This window comes from Sminthopsis crassicaudata, chromosome 3 (genome assembly GCF_048593235.1).
Source record: "Sminthopsis crassicaudata isolate SCR6 chromosome 3, ASM4859323v1, whole genome shotgun sequence".
NCBI classification, from domain to species: domain Eukaryota; kingdom Metazoa; phylum Chordata; class Mammalia; order Dasyuromorphia; family Dasyuridae; genus Sminthopsis; species Sminthopsis crassicaudata.
Window position 1 is genome coordinate 642,885,557 of NC_133619.1, and position 19,437 is coordinate 642,904,993.

Genomic DNA, 19,437 nt, shown 5'->3' on the forward strand with positions numbered 1-19,437 from the left:
GTCCATATCTAATTTCTGTTATACTAATTTCCAGTTTTCCTAACACTTTTTTTCAAGTAATGAATTCTTATCCCAAATGTTGGTATCTTTGGGTTTGTCAAACACTAGATTGCTATAGTTGTACCCTATTTTGTCCTGTGTACCTAATCTGTTCCACTGATCGACTAGTCTATTTCTTAGCCAATATCAACTGGTTTTGATGACTACTGCTTTATAATATAGTTTTTATCAGGTATAGCTAGACCACATTCATCTGACTTTTTTTTCATTAATTCCCTTGAAATTCTTGACCTTTATTCTTCCATATGAATTTTGTTGTTGTTTTTTCTAGGTCATTAAAATAGTTTCATGGGAGTCTGATTGGTATAGCACTAAATACATAGATTAGTTTGGGGAGTATTATCATCTTTATTATATTCACTTGGCCTATCGAAGAGCACTTAATATCTTTCCAATTATTTAAATCTGACTTTATTTTTGTGGCAAGTGTTTCGTAATTTTGCTCATATAATTCCTGACTTTTCTTTGGTAGATGGATTCCCAAATATTTTATACTCTTGACAGTTGTTTTGAATGGAATTTTTCTTTGTATCTCTTGCTGTTGCATTCTGTTGGTGATGTATAAAAATGCTGAGGATTCATGTGGATTTATTTTGTATCTAGCAACTTTGCTAAAGTTGTGAATTATTTCTCGTAACTTTTTATTAGAATCTCTGGGGTTCTCTAAGTATACCATCATATCATCTGCAAAGAGTGATAGTTTGATTTCCTCATTACCTACTCTTATTCCTTTAATCTCTTTCTCAGCTCTTATCACTGAGGCTAGCATTTCCAACACAATATTGAATAGTAATGGTGATAGTGGGCTACCTTGTTTCACTTCTGATCTTACTGGGAAAGGTTTCAGTTTATCTCCATTACCTATTACAAAAGCACTCTTTTGAATTCCAATGAACTTGAGCTTTCCCAGCCCCCACCAGATCTGAGCTAACTTGGGCTTTCCCAGCCTACCACTATCTGCTCAAGTTTCCCCAAACCTCACAAATAGCTTCTTCCTTATCTAAAAACCCATTGAATTCTATTCAATGCTAACCCTGGCCAAAACTGCCAGCAGCCTGGGATTCCACCCACCTTCAAGATCACCAAGAGCCCCCATTATAAAAAGGGAACCCTGGAGCCTTAAACATGATGTCCTTACACTGACTGTGCAAAGGTTCCTGTCTGCCTGGCACCACCTCTGGCCCTGGCGTCTTTCTACCTTTACCCTTACTTCCAAACTACTACAATAAACCTTTTTTTTTTAATCAATCTAGGTTTTTGGGTCTGTAAATCCCTTTACAGGGGACTCTGTGCCATCACTAGACTGCATTTAACTATGTATCCTTCTGCCAAACCCAAAGAGGTTACCCCTTACCTAACTCTCATCAGTTGAGTCTTTGGGATTTTCCAAATACACCATATCATCAATAAAGAAAGCAAGTTTTATCACTTTGTTTTCTATTCAGATCTCTTTTATGTCTTTTTTTTCTTATTGCTATTGCTAGGAATTCCAATACAATATTGGTGGCAATGAGTATTTTTGTTTCATACCTGATCATACTGGGAAGATTTCTTTGCCTAATTTCTTTACAAATAATACTAGATAATGGTTTTAGATGGTTGGATTTTTTTAATCAATTTAAGAAAAAAATCCACTTATATCAATATTTTCAAGGGTTTTTAAAAATAATTTATACATTGTACTTTATTAAAACATTTTCTGCATCTGTTGAGATAATCATACTTTTTCACTTTTATTATTGATATACTTAATTATGTTAATAATTGGCTTATAGTAAACCATATCTGCATTGCTGGTATGAATCCCATTTATTATGTATTGTTTTAATCTTTTAGGTATTATTTTATTTAAGATTTTTGCATCCATGTTTGTTAGTGAACTTGGCCCACAGTTTTCTTTCTGTATGTTTACTCTTCCTGTTTTGAATAGCAGTATGATAATTGTTTTACAAAACAAGTTTGGTAGATTCCTTTTTTGCATTTTATTCCGCATATTTTATTTATTATTGGAAGTAGTTGACCTTTAAACATTTGATAGAATCCACTTGTAAATCTACCTAGCCCTAGTGTTGTCGTTGTTTTTTTTTTAAAAGCTTATATATGATGTATTCAATTTCTTTATCTGAAATGGAAATCTAAATCACTTTATAAAAGCAATGGTATGCCTTTTCCCTGGTCCTCTTTACAACTGAATAGAAGATATAGGATCATATAATGTCCTTTGTCTAGTGTTGCCTATTATGTGCAAAATGATGCAAGATGGTCCCTCTGGCAGGAGAGGCAGAACAGAGGGCTTTCTGTTGCTAAAACCCATTCACAAACGAATCTGGTCAGAGGAAATGAGAGCAGCAGTAAAAACACCCTGAATCCACTCTGCCCAAGGCTGAGGGTTCCAGAGGGGAAAGTGTGTTTACAGTTCAAGGGGATGTGGTTCTGCTTCTGTTCTTGTTAAGTCTTCTCAGGATACTAGTCATTAGAAAGTCTTTCCAGACACCCAGCCCAAATCAGCTTTTCCAACTCTGCCCCTAGAACCAAAATAGCCATGCCTCATCTCTCTCCTCCAAGGCAGTCTTCCAGCAGTTTTGAAGACATATGCATGCCATGGGCACTGATTAAGGGAAGTGTTATCATTGAGCTAATATTTTTTGTTCTTAGCCTGTGTATTTAGGGCCAGCTGTTCTTTGTGCCAGAAAACCTCAGAGATTCAGATTCCTTGACTCTGTTCATGATTTTACCAAACACCCCAACTTCTAAACCTTCTTAATGAATCCACTCTGCCCTCTTCAAAATGAATAGGCATGTGGAATGGGGGGGATTCAAGAGAAAGCAGTTACCCATCCTCGAGAAACCTGCCTGCATGGAGAATCTCAAAAGATTTGGACGGCAAAGGTTCTTATACTCTGGCATGTTATGGAACCTTCTGGCAGACAGTTTGCTGAATTCTATAATCCCCTTATCAGAACACAATTTTGAAATCATTGAGAGTGCAAAATTTCAATAAGAGGTTAATGAAATGAAATAAAAATTTTCCAACCTCCACCCCAATCCCCCACCTCTACCCATAGTTCTAGGGGTCCGTGGGAAGACTCCAGAGGACTTCTGGATGGCTGAGCCCTGAATTTTACCTAGTGCCAATAGCAGTGGCATACTGCAGAGATTCTGCCCCTTTGGGGCAGATTTCCCCTTTGGGCCTAAGGACTGACTTTAAGCCCCACATTAATCTATCCAGGACAACTACTTTCTATGCCCTTCTGGGTTGTGATTGAACTATAATTCATTTATGTAAATGTTACCAAAATATGATGATTTCCTTTATTTTTAATGATGGATTTTTTTTTTCTATTACAATATGTTAAACAAATTTTAAAAAATGACCAAGTGAAATGTTTTAGTAGAAATTATTATTGATCAGTAACTTACTGCTTTTGCTATTAAACAGAAAAACAACTGTGGCTTGCCCTGAGATGCAGACAAGGGAATTTGTAATACATGGTAAAGACTCTTGAAAGAGGCTTTGATTTGCTTTCAGTGATAGATGCACGTATATCTGCGTGAATGAGTGTCAAACCCACTTTAGCAGTCAAAGACAAATGCCAAGAAGTGTTCTCCGGCCTTTCAGAGGAAATGCTCACAGTCCCAGTCTGCTTATACGAATAAAACCCTGTCAGGGATGCATTCAATTCTAGGAGACCTAAAGCAAAAGGTTCTTCAATTTCTCCCTTTATTCCTGCAAAGTCCATGTTTTTCTGAAGGTCTCTGGCTATAGACAAGGTTGAGTGAAGGAGGATAATCAGAAGAAGCAACCAATAGCTTTATAGAGCTCCAAATTCCCCAGAACAGTCCTTCACAAGGCCACTTTTGGAAAGCAGTGGCTTCTGTCTTCTTGGCCTTTGTTATTACTCAATAGAGGACAGAGGGTTTGTCATTTGTCCAGAGTTGCTTATTATGGGTTGGGTAATGTATGGTGGTCTCTCTAACAAGATAAGGGGAATGTAAGGGCTTCTGTTGTTCAAAGGCTTCACCCTTCAGCTCTGCCACATTCAGAAGTGAACCTGGTGGGAACTATTCCAGGTAAAGTGGAGCCAACTCTCCCCAAGGATAAAGGTTTTAGAGGGAAATATATGTACAGTTATGGGGAATTGGTTGTACTTCTGCTCTTGCTATAGCTTATCAGGAATTGTTCTATTGTAAAAATTCTTGGCTGATATTGCTTTTCAATAATAACTTGTAAACATAATTATACTTGTTAGAAAATATTTCTGGACATGTAGTCCCAATTACCCTTTGCATTTATTTTCCACTCTGTTCTCAAAACAAAAACAAATAGATCTGTCCTCTGTTTTCCATGATATCCCTTAAAAAGCCTTAAAAGCATATATGCCATGGAAAATGACTCAGGATATGGTCTTGTTCGGCTAATATTTGTTGTTCTCACCCCATGTGCCCATGTTCAGATGTACTTCTTGCCAGAAAGACCCAAGGGTTCTTGGATTTGATAATTCTTATATCAGAAAACCCCATTCCAATGCTTCTTATTCCTCTCACCTACCCTTTGGCTATTCAACAGGTGGGCAATTAACTAGAGCTTGGACAGAGTCAAGAAAACAGCAGCAGGAACAGGAGGAGCAGTTGCAAAGTTCCAGGAGAAAGCTGTCAGCTAACTAGAAGTCAACTGCCTACATGGAGAACCCCACAAAATTTGTCTTTTTCAAGGGAGTCCCTCTCCTTCCCAGTTATCATGATGTGGAACATATTCAAAGAATGCAAGATGAGTTTGAGCTTCAGGATGAAGATGTCATGATAGTGACCTACCCCAAGTCAGGTAAGGAGCAGGGGAAGGAAACAGGACATGGAGAAGGAGGCTAGAAGAGATGAGCTTTCTTCTGTTCCTCTATATTCCAGGTCAGTCCTTGGAGAACAAAGAGACTTTAGACTGCAGGTAGCCCAGCCTTCTCATTGGTGACCAGAGATTCCTAGGTTTGGTGCACCCTGGTCTCTCTGGCAGGGAGTTTGGTGAAGCTCATAGATCCCTTTTGAGAATAAAATGTTGAAATAATTAAATGGAAAGCTAAACTTGTAAAGTTGTCCCCCTCAACTACATGGATCCTCTGAAATATCTCTATAGATATTTCTGGAGATTCATGGACCTCAAATTAAGAACCCAAAATATAAACAGAGTGTCTTAGGCACTTAGGTACAGTAGAATGAGAATGATTCATTTTTGTGAGTTCAAATCTGGACTCAGACACTTCCTAGCTCTGTTTTCCTGGAAAAATCATTAAATCCTCTTTGCTTCAGGTTCCTCATCTGTAAAATAAGTTGGAGAATGGATAGCAAACCACTCCACTATATTTGCCAAGAAAACCCCAAATGCTGTCAGAAAGTATCAGATAAGACTTCAAAAACTGAACACCAACACCACGGTCTGAGAAGGAAAGAAGGTGGCCAGGAGCCATAAAGCTACCAAAAAACAGACAGAGAAGACCCATAATCCTGACAGCATGGTCCCCCTTTGCTTATGTTTGTCCCTCAGGAATGTGTCCTAATCCTCTTTAAAGGAAGAAGTGTTTGAGGCACCCCAGGAGGGCCAGGCCAGATTCATGCTCCTGTTCCCAGAGCTCAGTGTCACTGGTAGTCAGGGAAAGAGTCACTGGTAAGAAGACTGGAAAGGGATTATGCTCCAGAGAGACTTAAAACTCAGACAGCATTTGATGTTTCAGCAGATGACTTTGGGAGAAGCAACATTCCAACCCAGGGCTTCCTGACTCTACAACTAATGCTTCATTAACTCCAACACTCCAAGGTCTCTGGAAGGTCCCCTAGCTTGCATGGAAATGATACAACTGGGATTAGAACTCAAGTCAAGTCCTCAGACCCACAGGGCAAAGGAGCACTTGTACATATGCTGTGCTACAGCCCTGCTGACCCAGCCCTAGAAATGCTCCCTGCTGCCCTCCTCTCATACCTTCCTTTATGCAGAACTCAAAACACAGAATGCACTTCCCATACCCATTTCTCTGGTAAAGTTGGGGACATTTACCTGGCACAGTGGATAGAACACAAGCCTTGAAATCAGGAGAACCTGAGTTCAAATCTGGTCACAACAGACACAATACTTCCTAGCTCTGTGACCCTGGGCAAGTCACTTAACCCCAGTTGCTCAGGAAAAAAAACAACAACAACAACAACAACAACCACCAATCAAACAACCCCCCTCAACTTTCTGGTGAAGTCTTATTCCTTCTTTATGACCCAGAAATCTCTGTCTTAACTTCTCAATCCCACCAGGGATAGACCTTTCCCATAATACCTATTTCTCTCTTACATCTCTCATGCAAACTTCCAGGCAGGACTAGCTAGTGGGATGTTTCACAGAGTTGCACTGTCTGGTCCATCTCACGCCACTATAGTGAACAACTTGAATTCTGGGACCACATGCTTAAGTCTCCCAACTCTGATCACAATACACTGACACACTGTACACTGAGCCTAGACTTTGTGCTGGCCGGCTCCCCCATGCCTGGAAGGTTCCCCTTCCTCATCTTGGTCTCATACCTTCCCTAGCTTCCTGCAGGACTGAGCTCAATTATCACCTTCTACTGGAAACTTTCCATGAAACTCCCAACTCCCTGCTCTTTCCTCTCTGAGATCCCCCTGCATCCATTCTCTATGTCACTGATATGAACTCAGTTATTCACATTTCTCCTCTTACCTTAGATTATGAGCCCCTTGTGGTAAGAGACTGAGTTTTTCTTTCCTTCTGATCCCCAGCCTTCTTCAGCACAGTGTCTGGCACCCCATAAGTGCTCCAAAGATGCTGGTGGAATCGCCATAGACTCTTTGGTGTAGCCATCCACCTCCCCAGGCACATTTGAATTTCATCTCAACTTAGTAAGTAGCACTCTCTCAGGTAGAGCTGGGAGTCCTTTCCCCTCCTCCTGTGGAAGTTTTCCACTGGCTTGTTCAAATGTGGGCAAGACTGAAATCTGTGAAATCTCTCCTGCCTCTCCTACCTATGATTCTGTGAATAAAATAATCATGAGACCCTAACCCACCTTTTGTTTTTATTCCATGCAGGAACTCACTGGATGATACACATCCTCAGCCTGATCTACTCAAAAGGGGACCCCACTTGGGTTAAATCTGTCCCTTATTGGAAACGTTGTCCCTGGATCGAGTTTAAAAATACCATGGAAATGATCAAGAACAGGACAGACTCCGGTCTCTTCACTTCCCATCTCCCAGTCCATCTCTTCCCTAAGTCCTATTTCACCAGCAAGGCCAAGGTGAGCACATGCGGGCCCCAGTTAAAAGAGAAAGAAACAGATATCTAGGAGGTGGAAGGAGGATGGGACAGAGAGAGGCTGGAGCAACATTTCTGGTTCATATTTCATAGGAATTCAGGAACGGGAGGAAGCAGATGGAGGTTTCTCTTTGCTCTCCAACATTTACACACTGCCTCATAATTCTCCTGCTTGTTCCTTATGACTATGTCACTGCTCACTTTTACCTCTGGCAAGGGAGGATAAATGTTATGTGGAGAACATTCAGAACAAGAGCATGAGATAAAGAAGGGAAAGGAAAGGAAAGAAAATGGAAGCATGAAGAGGATTTATATAGCTTTGAAGAAATGCTGAAAACTGTATTGGAGACGGGGAAATTTGAAAGGAATTGAAAGGTTTCCTGATGATTTAGTAGTAGGAAGGGACTCAGAGAGACAGAAGAGTTCTTCTTCCAATATCTAGTGGGCCAACATATATACAAGTGGTTAGGTTTTATTTGTTTGTTTGTTTGATGCTTGCTCCAAAGGAGAAGCCAGGAGCAATGAAGAGGTGGGACAGATAGGGTTAATTGGGGCTGAAAGGATCCCTTTAAGATGGTAAGTGGATTTTCTCCATTTCTACTTTCTCCTCATGTTCTATACTCAAGGATAATCTGATTATTTCTTGCACTATTGTGTCAAGTTTCCTTTTTGGTCACAGCTTTCAGGTAGCCTAATTATTCTTATATTTTCTCTTCTTAATGTGGTCTCCAGATCTGTTTTTCTAATATTTCAAATTCTGTTCTATTTTTTTTTCATCCTTTTCTATTTTATTTTGTTATTTCCTGGTCTCTTATAGCTTCACTGTCTTCCCCTTGCCCAATTTTAATTTTCAAAGAGTTATTTTCATCTGTGATACTATCTCCTTTTTCAAATGGTTACCTTTTTTTCCACAATCTTCTTGTTTTTTCTTGGATTTTTTTTTGTTTGTTTTGTTTTCTTTTCTTTTTTTCAGTGTCTCACATTTGATTTTCAAATTCTTTTTTGAGTTCTTTTATAAATTCTCTCTGGGCAGAGAAACATTTCAAAGAATTATACTACTCACTGGATATGCTGGTTTCTTCTTTTGCAGAGCTATGTCTCAGCAGCACAGCTGCTGGTATTCTTAATCAGCAGAAGTTCCCTAGGTCTTCCAGTACTCAAAGCCCTAATTTCCCACACTGTCTTTGAGGTGAAAGTTCCTGTGATTCTGACTGAATCTTTAGCCCCAGGGTTCTTCACTTGCTATTTCTGTTGAGTTAGCCTGGAGCTGTTTGCTCTTCATCTGAGTTAAACTTCATCCTGGGGACTTTTTTCTCAACTTCTGTTCTCAGGAGGAACACCATTCTTCTACAAGTCTTTGTTTTTCTGAAGTCTATGTTCACTCTGAGGCACATATTTGTTCTGTTTGTGGGAAAAATCTGGAGAGCTTGAAATGTTCTGACCTACTCTACCATCTTCCCAGAGTTTTTCTCTTAGCCTTATTTTTAGTGAGGCTTCCTAAGACCCATTTGACTTCATCCTCCAGAATGTCTAGCTCTAGATCAGTAGCCACACCATCCTAGTTATCAGTGATGGTAAGAGATTTCTTGTCTGCTTCTTTTGTGCATTCTCACCATCTTTTCTTAATCTCCTCTGCTCCTGTTAAACCCCTACAATTTTTGTCTTTTATCTTGTCCATTGAAACTTGCCCTTGAAATCTCTAATTTTCTTAAAGAAATCTCTTGTCTATCCTACACTATTGTTTTCTTCTACATCTTTCCATTGCTCATGTAAGAAAACCTTCTTGTGTCTCCTTGGTATTCTACGAAATTTTGCATTCATTTGGGCATATATTTAATTTACCTTCTTCCCTCAGCTGTTTGTAAAACTTCAGCAGACAATCATTTAGCTTTTTCACACTTCTTTTTATCTGGAATGCTTTGTCTTTGTGGCTGCCTCCCAGATAATATTTCGAACTTTTGTCCAGAGATCTTTAGGCGCTCTGTATACCAGCTCTAATCCTTTTAATCTATCAATTAACCTCCATTTCATATTCGTAAATAATATAAATTAGTTCATACCTATAGGTTCAGATGGTTTCCCCCTCTTTTTTCCATTTAAATCTGAATTGGGCTACTAGAAGTTCAGGATCTGAATCATGGTCAGCTTTAGGTTTTATTTTAACTGACTACATAGCGTTTCTCCACGCTTGAATGCAAGATGTATAAACAATGAGATTTCTATATTGACCATCTATATTGACTATATTCATGTGTAGAGGATTTTTTTAGGTTGTTGAAAAGAAGTGTTTGCTATGGCCAATAAGTTATTTTGACAAAACTCTATTAGTCTCTGCCCTGATTTATTTTCTGTACCCAAACCAACCTTGCCTGTTATTCCAATTATTTTAAAACTTCCTATTTTAATATTGCAATCCATTCATGAGTGTGATTTTTGTTCTCTTTAGCATCAATGGTTAGAGAACTTGCTTGTGTTTCTGTGACCTTGAAGAGCTTGTCTTAGATTTGAACAGATATCACTTGATATCCACAGTAACATATGTAATGATCATGTGAATCAAATTCAGCCATTCCCTTCCATTTAATTTCACTGACGCCTACGATGTGGATGTTTAATCTTTCTATCTCCTATTTGACCATATCCAACTTAATTTGGTTCATGTCTCTTACATTCCATTGATGGCTGCTTTTAGGCCTACACTGTTTCTGTAAAATTTTCATTATCCTCTGAAGAAGTTTGTTTACATATCAAAAGAGATGTCCCCCTTTTGATTATCATTTAAATTTAAGTTAGGTTTAGTAGTTCTTGAATTAAATTTAAAGTTGAATTTAAATTCGTTTTTTGGGCAACCTGAGCAATATTTATCTTTATAATATCAGCCCTTTTTTGTCACTAGATGCACTCACAGTTCAGCTTCCCTTCAAGGAAATAAAGGTGCAATGAATGAAAAAAGAAATGAATGGAGGAATAGTATGTTTAATCTGCTTTGAAAAAGCACTGAGGCAACTAGGTGGCAGGACCTGAGTTCAAATCTGCTCTCAAACACTTGAGCCTTCTTAGCTGTGGGATTGTGGGCAAGTCACTTAACCCCAATTGCCTCAACAAAAGCAAAAACTAACCATTAATACTTTCTCTAATGATTTCTCTCATGATTTTTATCATGAGTTCTTCGTAATTATCTTGGATCATAATATTGCTGAGAAACAGTTCATCATACTATATTGTTGTGACTGTATATAATGTTCTTTTGGTTCTACTCATTTCAATTTTTATTGTTTCACATAAATCTTTCCTGGTTTTCTAAATATGCCATTACACATTATGCCATTACAATCTGATGTACTATCTTGTTCAACCATTCCCCAATTCATAGGCATTCCCCTACCAATTCTTAGCCACCACAAAAAGACCTGTTATAAATAATTTTGTACAAATAGATTATTTCCCCTTTGTTACCTCTGTTGGATACAGGCCAAATAATGTCGCTGTCAGATCAAAGGGTGCAAAGTTTTATATTCTATAGTTCCACATTGCTCTCCAGAATAGTTGGATGAGTTCACAATTCTAGTACCAGTGTATTAGTGTCCTAGTTTTCCCATATAGCCTCTTAAATTTATTATTTTCTTATTAGTCACATTAGACAATCTGATCAATGTCAGGTGGCATCTCAGAGATGTTTTAATTTGCATTTATCTAATCAGTAGTGATTTAGAAGTTATATGAGTACAGATAGTTTGGATTTGTTTGGCTGAAAGCTGCCAGTTCATATCCTCTGACGATTTACCAACTGAGGAATTACTAGTATTCTTATAAATTTATCTATGTACTTGACAAATGAGGTCTTTATCATAGATACTCATTATAAATTTTTATCCTAGTTTTGTGTTTTTCTTCTAATTTTGGTTGCATTGGTTTTGTGCAAAAACTTTTCATTTTTATAGAGTCAAAATTATGCATTTTACATTTTGTAATGCTCTCTATATCTTGTTTCATGTTAAATTCTTCCATTCTCCATAGATTTGACAATTAAATTATTCTATGCTCTTCGACTTTCCTACTAGTATCACCATCTTTGAATAAATCATGTATACATTTTGACCTTCATATGGTGTTATGGGCCAGAACTTGAAACTAGGTGCTTAGTTCATACCTTTAAAGGAGTGCACACATTGGTTCACACATTGGAGTTCACACCTTTGGAGAGCATACATAGATTGGGGACTTCCAGGAGATTTACAATTAGAATTGATTTCCAGGAGATTCACAAGTCAGAAAGCCACAAGCCCACAATCTAGGAGGGAGTCAAGATTCATTCCAACTTCCACCTTTGTACTGGAGAGATTCGGAGGGAGCTCTCGGAACCAAGGAGAGACATAAGCCTCTATTAAAGCTAACTGGGCCCAGGAAAAGATTCAGGACTTTGAAGGACACAATAAAGGATCTGGACTTTAACTCCTGGCTGCATTTGGGATTATTGAACTGAACTGAAACTAAGGCTGCGTCCAGAAGCACCCCTAGAAACCTGCTCCCAGAGAACATTACAATTTAGAGAAAAGAACATTACTATATGGTATACAGTATGAAATATGTCTGTAACCAGTTTCTGTCAGATTATTTTCCAGTCTTCCCAGCAGTTTTTAATCAAATAAAGAATTTATGTCCAAAAGGCTTAAATCTTTGAGTTTGTTAAACATTAGATTACTATGGTCATTTACTATAATATCTTGTATACCTAATCTATTCTACTGATCCATCAATTTATTTCTTAGCTAGGGACAAAGTGTTTTGATAATTACCACTTAATAATGAAATTGGAACTCAGGTATGACTAGGTCACCTACCTTCACATTTCTTTTCAGTGATTTCCTGGATATTCTTCACCTTTCATTCTTCCAATTGAATTTTATTTTTTCCAGCCCTATTAAATAATTGTTGGCATAGCAATAAGTAAATTACTTTAGGTAGAATTGTCAGTTTTATTGTGTTGGCTCAGCTCTTAATAGTAATTAAAGTGGTCTTTGTTTCCCAGGCTATTCAGCACTCAGGGCAATCCCTAATTTCTAGTTTATCAGACAAAAAGAGATCTAAAAGATCTGGCTCTGGCCACTAAGATTTTATTCATCAACAATTCCTTTGGGATTCCATGGGTCAACGTAAAATTGGAACATTAGGGGAAGCATCTAAGAACTTCACTATTTAATACCTTTCAAGCAGATAGGTTTATTGTGTACTTGAACCATGCAGGCTGTGAATCAGAGAACTGGAAGCAGGAGAGGAAGAGGGAAGAGGAGGTGCAAAAGGAAGACAAGGAGGTTGCAGATGGCACTAAAAGAATAAATATTTCAATAATGTAGGGGTTTGACTGGATGGCTGCTTCTCTTCCCTTCTGCCTCTCTTCTTCTGCAATGCTAGAGCTTTCTGAAGAACAACTTGAGTTAAAGGAAGAAGAGAAGAAGGAATCAAGGGAAAAGTAATCAAGCAAAAAGTCTGAAGAGGAGAAGATGATGAATATAAAGGGAAGAATAGAGATTTTCAGGCTGAAGCTGGAAAGAGACGTACATCAAGGCTGTCACATATGATGTCCAACCCCTCTTTCCAGAGAACCCTGAATGTCTAGGATATATAAGGAGATGCTAACACTTCTACTGTATGGAACAGTACATTTACTGAAAGATCTTTGAACAAGTTGTTCAGTCATATTGAAGATATTAGTGTCATGACTCCCTCCTTCATTTGCCTTTACCCTCCATTTTCCCTATATTATCTGGGCCCATTTTGATTTTTAGGGTACATTCTCTGTGATGAGACTTTATTTGCATTATCTGCAGTCTTTGTTAATTAGAATATTTCCAGAGCATCTTTGTCTACTTCTGATCATAATCCCTTTACTTCTTTTAGTCAACCAAATGAAACGTTTGATAAGCACTCAGTATGCCCCTAGAATTGCTTTCCTCTCTGTCCTTTCTTTATACAGAATTTCCACTTCCTCCAGAATAGACATCCTTTCTATTATATGCTTCTCTTTCTCATACTTTTCAATTGAAAACTAGTTTAATTTGAGTTACAAGACTCCTACCATACACATTCTTATCTGTCCTTTATTTGAATGCCATCCTCAGCCAGGATATTGTCATGCCTTTATTCTAAGTCACTATCTAATAAATGCTGATTCCCTTTCTTTCTTTATTTTTCCTTATTGTTAAGTAAATAAGTATATTTGATGTCGAATACTGTCATTATTGTGAATAGCTGCTTTGCATTAATAGAAAGACATTGGCAAGGACTCAAAATTAAAGTCATGAATGAGGAAATTATTTTCCCTACAACAGAATCACGTGTAGAATTTTGACAAAATCTAAGTGTAACTCCAGTTCTGAGGTGGTTTTTCTATGAGAACCAGGATCTGATATTATGAGAGTATTTAGGGAAAAGCAATCTAGCCCCTGGGGTGAGTAGGTGCTGCCATGACCATAGCAGAAATATGTAGTTACCAACATGAGTGATCCATCTATGAGTAATTACATACAATAGAAACAGTTTACCAGTAGCACCAATGGTCAAAGACAATTAAGTCAGCCAGCCAAAAAAGATTTATTAAGCACCTGTTACCTGCCAGCAGAGTAGTAAAGACAAGAGATATAAGAAATGGATGGAGAAGGCAGCTCCAAAAAATGGGTCAAATGCTCTCCCAGCTAGAGATGCTTCATGAGGAAGGAAAATGGATGTGCTAACCATGCAATCTTCCGATTTCTCTTTCAGATCCTTTATGTTGCTAGGAATCCAAGGGACGTCCTTGTATCTTTATACCATTATAAATATCATGTCCCACGTTACCCATTACACTCAACTTTTGAGCATTTCTTTGAAGAGTTCCTGCAGGGAAAATGTGAGTGAAGAAGGAATGATGGAACTGCATCCTACTTCCCATCCTTATCACTTTTCTCTATATGTTCTCAGCACCCTTTTACCATCATAATGAAAATCCCTATTTTATTGACATCCTTTCATTTCCTGGGAGGCACATGCCTTCCAACAGCTCAGCAATATAGACAGTGCAAAGACTGCCTCCCCCATCTTAGAGAAGAGTGTTAGAAGTGAAGACTGCAAAAGGGATTTTTTCAAGACCATATGACCAAGAAATTTTCAGACATGACAATAATTCGGGCCCAGGCCTTTTGAATCTAAGACCAGTTGTATTTCTGAAAAGCAAAGTCTCAAGAGAGTAGATCAGGGCGTGGATTGAAATGTAAACCATTCAAGTTCCCCTATTTCTTCCTTAGTGAAGTTTTAATATCATTTACTTCAGGGGTCCAACCTAGCCTTTTCTCTTGCTGAGAACTCTCAGGCTAAGGCCAGCACCTGAACCAAGTTCTTGGTTGTACTTGTGACTTCCCTGGGCTCTTCTCCTAGCTAGACTGCTCTTAAATGACATTTTTCTGTGATTAGGAATCAAGCTCTCTCTCCACTCCCAACCCCACTATCCCCTCTTACTGTATAACATAAGAGCAGAACTTACTTCTTTGTCCATGACTCTCATTCTGACAGGCATCTAGGGCAGGTAAGCACCTTATCAACCTGAAACAAAAATAACTTGGGCTCCCATCTCTCCTTTTCCATTCATTTTCAGTACCACTTGGGTCCTGGTTTGACCACATCAAAGGATGGCTTCCCATGAGAAATTCTGAGAAGTTTTTGTTCCTAACCTATGAGGAACTTCATCAAGTAAGGTCCCTGTCCTTTTCCCTTTTCATCTTTCCAGGGGTCCCCATTAATGTTACTGCCTTCCCTTTTTTCAATTCTTTCCAATTAATCTTGCATATATCTTAGTTCTGCATGACAGGTTGCATATTGTTTCATTCAGAAAAGGAACAATGTTTTCTAAGGATTACGTGCCAGGCATTTTGCTAAGTGCTAGGAATACAAAGAAAGGCAAAAGATAGCTCCTGCCCTCAAACAGCATAAAATCTAATTGGGGAGAATGTGCAAATGACTTTATATGAATAAGAACAGTACTGTAATAAATTGGACACATTCAGGAGACGGGCAGGCTAGGATGAAGAGGGCTTGGGAAAGGCTTCCTGTAGAAGGTAGGATTTCCATTAGGAGTTTTTAAAAGCCAGGGAAGTCAGACAGAATGGACAGTGGAGAATTTTCCAAGCATGGGGGAAAGTCAGAATAAATGCCCCAAACCAAGACATGGAGGGCCATGTTCATCAGAGGCTGACACTGGGTTAAGAAGGAGGGGAAAGCAGGCACAAACATCTAGAAATAGGACGGAGCACACAGACCTAAGGAGAAAGCTGGAGTATGTCAGAAACTGCATCAACAGAGCAGCTGAGAAAGAGAAAGGAAGATTGAGTCCCAGTTCAGAAAGGCCAGACTCCATATGCCAGTGTTTGGTTCTGAAGGTACAAATATATGATGCAGTAACTTGTTTAAAAAAACCAAACCATCAAGTATTCTTTACAGTACCTGCTAGTTCTGATCCTGGGTCCATCCTCTGGTCCAGTCATGTCCCCTCACTCTGAATCTCTTCCATGGAGATCCTGGCATTTGTCAAGAGCTCTTTGCAGGATATCTCCATATCTGTCAGAAGCTTCCCTTGTGACAGCCACATGAGGTTGATTTTCTTTGTGTGGTTTGGGAACTTAGTGAGAGGAGCTCCCACAATCCTGAGTAATTTCCCAGGAATCTCTTGAGCTTTCCCTTACCCAATCTCTATATGTACTTTCTCTCCTGCCTAATGTCTTTCCTTTCCTTTCATTATACTTTTGTTCATGCCTTATCTCTTTCTTTTTCTATCGTCTGTCTCTTTGTCTAAACCTCTTCTTTCCTCTTCATTTCTTAGTTTTTAAAAAATTTCCTCAGAGATCTCTTGCATATTCCTCTATGAACTTACCCTGATGGGGTTTTCCCCCCCTTTTCTTTAATCCCTTTTCCCTCTTTCTTTCCTCTCCTCAACCACTCCATCTACTAATAAGATATATTTTGCTTTTCCCCATCTACTCAGTATCCCTTAACTTCTCGTTTAAACTCTTCTTCCAGCTTGCTCTTTCTTCCTCTTTCCCTTCATATTTTCTTCCTGTTTTCTTTCTTTCTCTTTGTCTCTTTTTCCTTTTTTCTCTTCCTTTCTATCTTTTCTTCCACCTCCTCTTTTCCCTTTTTCATTTTTTTCCATTACTCTACTTTCTGTTTTCTTTTTTCTTTTACTCCAATATTTTTTCCTTTTTTCCATTTTCTTTCCCTCGATCTGTTCTTCCAATTTTTTTCTTTTCTTCCTTTCCCTACATTTCTTTCTCTATTTTCTTTTCCTTTTTCTTTCCCTCCATCTCTTCCTTCTGTTCTGTTTCTTTAGTTTTTTTCTTCAACTCTTCTTTCTATTTTCTTTTTTATTAATTTTATAATTATATAATTATATTTATACCTTTTTTTGGAAGTACATATGCATGGGCAATTTTTTATATTATCCCTTCACACTCACTTCTGTTCTGAATTTTCCCCTCCTTCTCTCCATCCCCTCCCCTAGATGGCAGGCAGTCCCATACATGTTACATATGTTATAGTATATCCTAGATACAACAAATGTGTGCAGAACCAAATTTCTTGTTGCACAGGAAGAATTGGATTCAGAAGGTAAAAATAATCTGGGAAGAAAAATAAAAATGCAAACAGTTTACACTCATTCCCAGTGTTCCTTCTCTGGGTGCAGCTGATTGTGTCCATTTCTGATCAATTGGAACTGAATTATCTTCTTTCTATTTTCATTTAATTTCTTTCTTTCTCTCCATCTCCCATATTTGTTGTTTCTTCCTTTGTTTTTGCCTCTATTTCTCCTGTTTTTTTCCTCTTCTTTTTTACTCCAGCTCCTCTTTTTTCTTTTCCTTTTTCTCCTCATCTTTTCCAATTATTTTCTACTTTCTTTCATTTGTGTCAATTCTTCTCTTTTTTTATCTCTGCCTTCCATACCAGCTCTTCACTCACCATAATTTCTTATTTTACTTCCTTTTCCTCTTCTCTATTCTACCTTCAAATTGTCTACCTTCTCTCCTTCACTACTTGATTGTCTTTTCATCCTCTTTCCCATTCTTACTACTCCCTAGCACCCAATCTAATGTCTTTTGTCCCTTTACTTAGTTCTTTCACTATTTCTCTCAAATCTTTCCCTTCAGATTTTTCTTTCTCTCTTCATCTAAAATCTCTGTTTCTGCTTCTCTTACACATTTGTCCACTCCCTTTCCCTCCTTTTCTTTCTCTAAGACTTTTTCATCTCACCATTATAAGTTGTTGTAATTTTTCCTAGAACCTTAAGGGCAGTGTGGAAAAAATTTGTCAATTCTTGGGCAAGGAGCTGAGTGAGGAAGAAATTAATTCAGTCGTGAAGAATGCTTCCTTCCAAGTCATGAAAAACTATATCCTGGAAAACAAAGAACCTATATTTCCTGGAAATATGGAATCTGTTAAAATTACGATGATGAGAAAAGGTGAGAAGCAATGTTCTAGGATCATAAGAGAGTTCAGTAGGTGGTTCACCACACTTCCCATCCCAGCTAACATTTAGGCACTCAGAAATAGAATCAGAGAAGGTATGAATCTCAAAACAGTAGGACAGAAAAGAGACAGCCTAAGAATTTGTCCCATTAATATAATAGACTGTAGTATACTTATACTATATATAGTATATTTGTTTTAGCAAAATATATTATATATGTATTTATAATACTGTAGTATATATATATATATATATATATATATATATATATATATATATATATATATATATATGTATATGATACACTCAGAGATAGAATGTATGACTTTCCAAGAAAACCTCTCCCAGGTTTTCCTGCATCTGAGAAAAATTCAGCAGAGGAGCAGTAAGAGGAAGAGGCAAGGCTCCCTGTCAATACTGCTTAAATGATGAATGATGAAGAGAAAAACTCACTGGTTGCAGGGGAGGGTGCTATCCCATCAATATCAGTCACTGCAGTTTACCCATGTCTTCTTCCTAAGCCAAGGAGGAAAGGGAGAAGGGGATGGGGAAAAATGATCACTAAGGACATGACCCCAGCACCTGTTGCCCTCATTCCATATGTGACAGGAATCTGTGGAGACTGGAAAAACCACTTCACAGTGACTCAAATGGAGACATTCAACAAGCTGTACCAAGAGAAGATGAAGGGGATGGACCAAGATCTCTTCCCATGGGATCAATGCTGAGATGGAGATCATCTGGTGTTCTCTGATTCATCCCTATATGATCAACAAATGATAATTCTGGCTCCTCCTTTGCGTCTCTCTTCTACTTTTTATTCTCTTATTACTATACCTAGCAGAAAGAAAATTAGAATTGAAACACAGGCATCCATGCTGCTTCCCAAAGGAAAGCTTCCAGTGTGGGTCCCTTACTCAGCATGCTAATTATACTTTTGACTCACATGCATTAGATATTATTGTGGAATGTATTGTACCTAGACTATATTGTAACACATGTAAAATGTATGGGATTGCCTGTCATCGGGGGGAGGGAATAGAGGGAGGGGGGGATAATTTGGAAAAATGAATACAAGGGATAATATTATAAAAAATAAATATATAATAAAAAATTATTAAGTAAAAAACAAAAACAAAAAAACAAAACAAAACAAAACAAAAAGATATTATTGTGGAAAGATCCTTTTAAGCCTGTGATTTAAACATAAATAAATGCTGAATGTTGTAAGCTGAATGTTCTACCTGTTGAGATGATGGTGACTGTAATCATTTCTCAACAAATTCATAATGCTAAGAGATTATGTAATGTCAAATAGTGCTTGCCTTGATGAAATAAATTTAATGACTCCAAGCTGGTCATGATGAATAGTTTGCAAAACGAGATATTTTTGCATTACAATTGATCCTTTGATTTCTGGAACATTTCTAGCTTAAAATAACCACACAAAACAAAGGATAAATTGCATAAAAAAGAATTTGGTAAGGAGACTTTTTTTTTTTTTTTTGGAATTTTGCAAATATAACCTGAAAAGCTTTAAAGGAAAGGTTAAAAAAACAAAAAAGAAAAAGAAAGAATGCTGTCC

The 19,437-nt window shown here is 37.9% G+C and overlaps 1 protein-coding gene across 1 annotated transcript in view; it reads left to right on the forward strand.

Moving 5' to 3' along the window:
- LOC141560032 (sulfotransferase 2A1-like) overlaps positions 1–19,205 on the forward strand; it is a 31,712-nt gene extending 12,507 nt beyond the window's left edge. Inside the window, exons 2-7 of the mRNA XM_074297664.1 lie at positions 4,628–4,882; positions 7,138–7,346; positions 14,123–14,249; positions 14,991–15,085; positions 17,664–17,844; positions 18,462–19,205. Coding sequence (XP_074153765.1) covers positions 4,741–4,882; positions 7,138–7,346; positions 14,123–14,249; positions 14,991–15,085; positions 17,664–17,844; positions 18,462–18,580 — 873 coding nt within the window. The 5' untranslated portion in view covers positions 4,628–4,740 and the 3' untranslated portion in view covers positions 18,581–19,205. The remainder of the gene's footprint in view (positions 1–4,627; positions 4,883–7,137; positions 7,347–14,122; positions 14,250–14,990; positions 15,086–17,663; positions 17,845–18,461) is intronic.
- The last annotated feature ends 232 nt before the right edge of the window (positions 19,206–19,437 follow it).